We start from the raw sequence: 7,226 nt of genomic DNA, 5'->3' as shown, positions 1-7,226 counted from the left end.
GGCCTCCTCTCGGGTGGAGGAACCATGCCAGGAGACTGTCCTTGTCGGGAGGAATAGAGCAACGGGTAACTATGTTCGGCTGACCGTGATTCTAATCCCCGAGCACGTGCCGCCTGACAGCTGGCCAAGACTAACAGGCTCATTCTGCGTCCTCAGTTTACGTGGCCGGGAAGAACCTGCTGATGCAGGCACGGTGGTTCCACATCCTTGGACTGGTGATGTTCCTCTGGTCGTCCGCCCACCAGTACAGGAGCCACGCCATCCTCGGCGGCCTCAGGAAGAATAAAGCAGGTGAGACCTCCTTCAGAGGGTTTGAGCCCTCAGGAGCAAGTTCTCCACGTTCTCCTGTTCTTCTTCCTATCCTAGTTCATTGACAATATATTGGGTCGTCAGAAAAGCCATGACATGTCTTTCTGTCCTTCTATGCAAAAATATGTCATGACTTTTCCAATGACCCCAATACATCAAATGCTCATTTTCATTTTCTTTCTTTCTTTTTTTTTTTTTTTTAAGAATTATTTTTTGCTATAGGGCATACTTGGCAGAAAGACAGAGTCAGAGAAACAGAAAGCGAGAAATCACCCCCCAGGAGGATGGCCACACTGCAATCTCCTCTCTGAGTCTGACCGTGCTCGTCCCGTCTGTAAAGCGAGAGCCTGCACTGGCGCGGAGGGCTGTGCTATGCCCACGTTTCGGAGACTAGTGGACAGACACAGCCAGTCAGCACTTAAGAGCTAGTGTGACCATGGAATTAGTGTCGTTCCAGCCAGAGGGGGGAAATAAAACCCAACCTTTTAGTTAGTGTGGGTCGACGTATCACAAGTACAGTTTCCACGAGGCTTTACGAACCATGAAAAGTGGAATAGTAGCATTTAATGTCTGTCCAGTACCCATTTTGTGCCGGGCTCTGTTCCAAGTGCTGTATCTAAACACACACCTGGTAAGTGGGTGCACCAGGATTTGAACTGGTGCAGTGTGATCCTGGAGTCCGAGCTCCTGATTTATTGCTGGCTTGGAGGATTGCCTGAGAAACTGGATCTCCTTTTGTGCTTTCTAAACATGTAGTAGTTGACAATGGAAGTGTGGTGGGTGGTGGTTTGCACATAGGTGTGTGATACTCTCCTCTTTCTTTTTTCTTTTTCTTTTTTTTTTAAAGAGAGTTTTGCTATGGGGTGCGTGCACTCACTAGAGAGTCCAAGAGAGAAAGCGAGAAATCGCCCTCTGAGGAAATAGCCATGCCTCAGTCTCTTCCCTTCCACCCTCCTCTCGCGATTTTGGGCACACACACATATGTGCCCAGCATGAGTTTCAGGTCCCGGACTCAGACTGCAATTGGCTATGTGGGAATCCAGTGCCATAACCACGCTGTCACTAGCTGGCTCCACATACTCTTTGCTAAATAAGAGTTTCTATGAGTAGGGGCCAGCAGGTGGCGTGGTGGTGCAGGCACTGAATTTCCATTTGATCAGCCATGGTTTGAGTCACGGACCTGGTGGCTTGCTTTCTCACTTTCTCTTTCTGTCTCTCTCTCTGTCCTTCTCTGATCAAATTAAGAAGTAAATAATAGTAACAGATAAAATGAAAAATAAATAAACCTTAAGAAGAAGAGTTTGTGTGAGTGACTGGGAACGGGTGCCCCGCCTGCAGCCCTCATGGCCTTCCTCCCCCGTTCCAGGAGTGCCCGTTCACTGCAGCCACAGGATCCCCTTCGGAGACTGGTTCGAGTACGTCTCCTCCCCGAACTACTTAGCGGAGCTGATGATCTACGTGTCCATTGCCGTCACCTTCGGGCTCCGGAACTTCACTTGGTGGCTCGTGGTGGCATACGTCTTCTTCAGCCACGCTCTGGCCGCTCTCCTCAGCCACCGATTCTACAGAAGCACGTTTGTCTCCTACCCAAAGCACAGGAGAGCCTTCCTACCGCTCCTGTTTTAAAGTAAGCCAGGGGAATGCCCGCTGCGTGACAGGCCCCGCTCCTTGAGGCAGCGAAGTCTGGGGACTGGAGCGCCGTTTCTGCAGGCCGGCAGCAAACCGCTCCGCTGTTGTGATAAAGTCATTGAAGGGGCAAAGCCACACCCCTCAGGAAAACGAATCTTCAACGTGTCTTCAAAGGAGAAATACCGGCAGGCCTGTTTGCGCGTCTGCCTTCTGAGATACTCTCTAAACCCAGACAACTGACCGAAGTACAGCCTTGCCTGAACTGCTCCTCAGGCAGAGGGGCCCAGAGCAGGCCAGCTTCATGCACACACATGACAGCGGAGGGGCTAGGGTCACCCCGGAACAGCCTGTGGGGAAGGCCAGCCTGTGTGTAGGAACACTACAGCAGGTGCTCCATAAACTGTGCTGCATTGCAGTGAGAGAACAGGCCTGGGAATAACACTGGTGTATAATTTCACACCAGCAATTCTGCAGAGAAAGTGAGTTCGTTGGAGTCGGTTTGTACGTCCGCATCTTACCACAAAGACCTCTGGTTATGTCACCATAAATGGCCTTTTCCATTCATGTGCCTCGGAAGGCCTAGCAGCCTTAAAACTTCTGTTGTTTAATATTTTTTGTGACATCCTTTTCAAAGGAGGACTTCAAAAGTGAAAGCATCATGGGGCGGTCAGCAGGTGGCAGGGTGGTTAAGGTGCTGGACTCCCACATGACCGACCGTGGTTCAAATCCCAAACCTGGCAGCTTGAAAATCATGCCAGGTGCATGTGTGTGCATGCATGAAATCTGAAGAGGAGAGTGGAGAAGAAGGGATTGTGGGTTGGCCATCACCCCTTGTGGGTGATTTCTCACTTTCCCCTCTCACTGTCTCTTTCTCTTCTGGTGAGTGCACATGCCCTATGGGGGAAAAAAAAGGGAAAGAAAGAAAGAAAAAAGAAAACATCAGGGACCAGCAGTTAGTGTAATGGCTATGTCACTGGACTCCCATGTAGTCGACTGCGGTTCGCATCCCGGACCCGGTGGCTTAAAACTCACACCGGGCGCATGTGCGTGCATGCCCAAGATCCCGAGAGGAGAATGGAGGAGAAGGGATTGTGGCGTGGCCATCCCCCCTGGGGGGTGATTTCTCACTTTCTGTCTCTCTGTCTCTCTCTGTCAGGCGAGCGCACGCGCCCTATAGCAAACACTCTCCAAAAAAACAAAAAAAGAAAAAAGAAAACATCATGGCCCACCAGGTGGCATGGAGGTTGGGGCACAGGATCCCACATGGCTGGCTCTGCAGTTCGGATCCCAGGTCCAGCAACTTGAGAATCATACTAGGTACATGTACGTCCATGCCCAAAATTCCGAGAGGAGAATGGAGGAAAAGGCATTGCATCATGGCCATCCCCCACTGGGGGTGATTTTTCACTTCTCTCTCTCTGGTGAGCACACATACCATCTAGCAAAAACTTTCAAAAAGTAAATGACAACTTCAGAAAATAAAATATTTTTATATTTTTGTATAAAAAGGCCTCCAGATTGGATAGTACTGTAGCCTCATTCCTATATAGTTACTCAAAATGGATTCATGTCTTCCTGAGTTTTTTTCAACTAATGGGATGAATCTGAATATATTTAGGAATCAAATTTCCACTTAAATAGCATATGTTAAAGCACCCGTGATGAAATTGTTATTTGAATGGAAATCAATGCATGGTATGAAAGAAAAGCAAAAACTTGAAAAATAATACCCCGGCCTGAGCCAAACAGACTGCATGTCAGCGTGGGGTCTTCTGACTCACTGACTGAGGAACGACTTGCTTCCTCTAGACAGATGTCGCTCCTGAGTCTAAGACGGAAGTTCTGCACTTAACGCGGAGCCTGCTGTGGCACAGAGAACCTCACTATTCACTCCACGCCTATCAAATGCAGTCTAAAGCGATCTTTCCTCAGCCCACCCCTGGGACGGTACACCACGGCCTTCAGTCTGACTTTAGATACACACATGCCAATGCACACACGAGAGTCCTCGTGCTAATGCCGGTGCAGGGCTGTCCCCATCCGTCAGAAAGCACCCAGTTAAGATGAATGTTACTCAGTCTCTTCAAGGACGTGACACAGTCATTGCATTATCATTTAGAAGTTGCCACCCTTGGAACAAGGACTCACAAGCAAAGTGATGTGCACATTGGAAGTGTAAAGCAGTTTGGTATGGATTTCCACCCAAATGGCGTGCATAACTTTTAATACGTTATTTGGGGGGAAATTGTATTTTGGTTTAGCATGCAATTTTTTAAAATAAACATTTAATTGTATTTCTTTCTTTTAATTTGCTACAGGGCACATGCATTCACCAGAGAGAAAGAGAGAGAGAATAAGAAAGCAAGCCACCAGGCCCAGGACTCGAACCACCATGTGGGAGTCCACTGCCTTCACCACCACACCACCTGCTGGCCCCTAGCATGCAGTTTTATTCTAAAGTTGGACTAAGGATTTGGCTGACGTCCTGGAATCTCAGGTACTCTAGGTGGTGAGCGTCTCCCACGGGGAGCTCCAGCTGAGGCTGAGAAGACCGTCCACTTCCCCCTGCCGCGCCTGCCCTCTGCTCACACTCACACTCACACTCACCGCGTTACTTCCCTCCTCGCCCAAACACTGCGTTTCTACATGAGGATGAAAGACGAACAGGGACATGCTCAAAGGAGCTCTCAGACGCAGCGTGGCCTTTGCGGAAAGCTTAACCAACCAGGACTGACGGGAATGGCGCTGTCCTTGCCGTTGGTGGCTCTGCTGTTGGTTAGCACAGAGAGGGAGGCCCCGGAGGCTGAGTTCTTCTCAGGGTGACCCAGAGATGCTGTGGAGCTGGGGAGCCTTGACCTTCCTGTTAGCTTGGCCGAGTAGCCTTCGTCTTTCACTCTCTGCTGCTAAGTTAGGAGACCTGATACTGAACTCCCTCGGGATCGCATCCTCTGGTGAGCTACTGGCTGTAAGATGTGCTGGAAATGGCCTTGTCTTTTACGTCTCCGAGCTGCAGCTCATCCTCCATACCAACATTTGCTTACACAGAGCCTGGGTTATTCTTGTCTCCATAAAGCTGTGTTGTATTCCATATTATGTTTCTAATTCTAGAGGTTATTGCTAGAATTCCATTTTTTTAAAAAGCCTTTGCATTATTCAGTTATTTTTGTATGCAGTTTCTTCTCAGTTCAAGGAAACTGTACACACTGGCATAACTAAAGGGGCTGAAAACTCCAGGGCTCTGGATACGTGTTCCTCAGCACGGACTGATACAGTATTAAAGACCTCAAAATAGCCAGCGAGCGAGTGGAATTTCTTTTCCCTTCTGCAACCTGTCTTAGCAATTGGTGCCCACTCGTTCCTGTTACTTATTAGAAAAAAGAAATTGTTCGGCTGCTTTTTATAAAGGTCTTAAGTTAGTCTAACCTGAGTTTTCTGATGAATGCACAAGAAAGGGGCAGGTAGCAGCGGGTTCTGACACATACTTAAGCATTTCTCTCAAATAACAATGCTCTCCTTAAAAGCCTTGTATATCTCTCACTTTCTGTCTCTGTCTCTCTCCGTCTGTCTGTCGAGCGCACACGCCCTATAGCGAAAACCTCCAAAAAATATTTTTAAAAGCCTTGTATAACATTAAGGGAAGCAGATTTAATTGTCCAAATAAAAACTACAGGGCCGACATCATAACCTAATGACTAAGGGAACTGGATCCCACATGGCCAACGTGACTCACATCGCAGCCCGCGTCGTTCGAAATGCACACCGTGTGTGTTTGCATGCTTTCCCGCGCTCTGTTTCTCAGTCTGCTCTAGGGCATATGTGCTCCCTGGGGAGGGAGAGAGAGATCACCCCCCCAGGGGGTATAGCCACACTGCAGCTCCCTTCTCCTCCTCTCTCCCCTTGGGAGTCTTGGAATGCACACACGTGTACCAGGTGTGGTTTCCACGCTGTCGGGCCCAGGACTCGGGACCGCACAGTAGGCCATGTGGGATCCAGCCACCTTAACATCCACACCACCCATCCATACCATCCTGGTTCCATTATGCCCGAACTCGATGGGATGGAGAAATGGAGAAGGGATTGCAGCATGGCCGTGTCCATCGGGGGTGCTTTCTCTCTTTGTGTTTGTCTCTCTGTTTCTGGTGAGCACAGAGATCCTCTAACCATTTCTAAAGAAGAGAAACATTGTAGAGAGCTGCTCTGTGTACAGATTAAGCAAGGATAATATCCAGTCTGCCTTAAAGACACTCAGTGGTCAAGCACTTAAAGGGCACAATTCTGCAAAGGATTTCGTAAAAAAATAAAAAGACACAAATCTCTGAAGTCCGGCCTTCAGGGTAAAACCAGGCAGTGGTGAGCATCTTAGGGCTCCCTGGCTGACAGTTCTGTGAATTAGAGAAGGTGTCAGCCTGGAAGCATCCCACATTAGCAGGCCGTGAGCCTCTGCAGGCACTAACCACAGCTGGTGCTCAGTGAGAGGGCTCAGCTGCATCCCAGCTCCTCCTCCCCCTCATTCAGGGTTGGTGCCGTGTGCAGATGGCACGACCTTCCACAGAGACCCTCCCTGGTCGTCATGCTAGCTGCCTGTTGAGATTCTGCTCACCCTTGAGGAAAACGGCAAGACTCAAGGGGCCAGCAGGTGGCGTGGTGGCTAAGGTGCTGGACTCCCACATGAGCAACTGCAGTTCAAGTCCCAGACTTGGCGGCTTGAAAATCACACCAGGCATGTGTGCATGCCCCAAATGCCAAGAGGAGATTGGAGGAAAAGGGGTTACAGTGTAGACTGCATTGTGGCCATCCTCCCTGGAGGGTGACTTCTCACTTTCCTTCTTACCATCTCTCTCTGGGGAGTGCACACACCCTATGACAAAAGACTAAAAAGTCAAAATAAGACTTGATTTCATGGAATCATCTCATGGGCAGAAACCTAGTAAGAATTAACTAGAAGGAAGAAGTAAGCCCTCCATGCAAAACAGCTGACCTCCCACACACAAAGAAGGGAGCTGGGTGGTGAGCAGGGCAGTGACCCCGACAATGGGGTGCTGGCAGCTGGCCCCTAGGGAGAGAATGTTCGCTTCCTCCCTGGCCACCAGCTCCTGTCTTTCCTGCTCATCATCCTAGTACCACGACTCAGACAATCCTCCCACGGATGGGGACCTCCAGTCTGGGGACCTTGCTCCATTTCAGTGTCCCTCCCCTCTCTAAGTCCGCCCTCCTGACCTGGCTTAGACGCCAAGGGAACTGCTCCAGTTGGTCCTTCCTGTAGGTCCTCAACTCTCATGCCTCCTGGC

At 49.6% G+C, this 7,226-nt stretch overlaps 1 protein-coding gene across 1 annotated transcript; it reads left to right on the top strand.

Moving 5' to 3' along the window:
• Nucleotides 1-13: 13 nt before the first annotated feature.
• LOC106736081 (polyprenol reductase) lies at nucleotides 14-2,546 on the top strand. The gene is made up of 2 exons (XM_014591975.2): nucleotides 14-291; nucleotides 1,676-2,546. Exons 1-2 carry the CDS (start codon nucleotides 183-185, stop codon nucleotides 1,933-1,935), a joined length of 369 nt encoding a protein of 122 aa, XP_014447461.1. The 5' UTR covers nucleotides 14-182; the 3' UTR covers nucleotides 1,936-2,546.
• Nucleotides 2,547-7,226: the final 4,680 nt, after the last annotated feature.

The sequence above is a fragment of the Tupaia chinensis genome, unplaced genomic scaffold, assembly GCF_000334495.1.
Source record: "Tupaia chinensis unplaced genomic scaffold, TupChi_1.0 Scaffold000054_1, whole genome shotgun sequence".
Classification (NCBI taxonomy): domain Eukaryota; kingdom Metazoa; phylum Chordata; class Mammalia; order Scandentia; family Tupaiidae; genus Tupaia; species Tupaia belangeri.
This window is presented reverse-complemented; position numbering and strand designations above follow the sequence as displayed.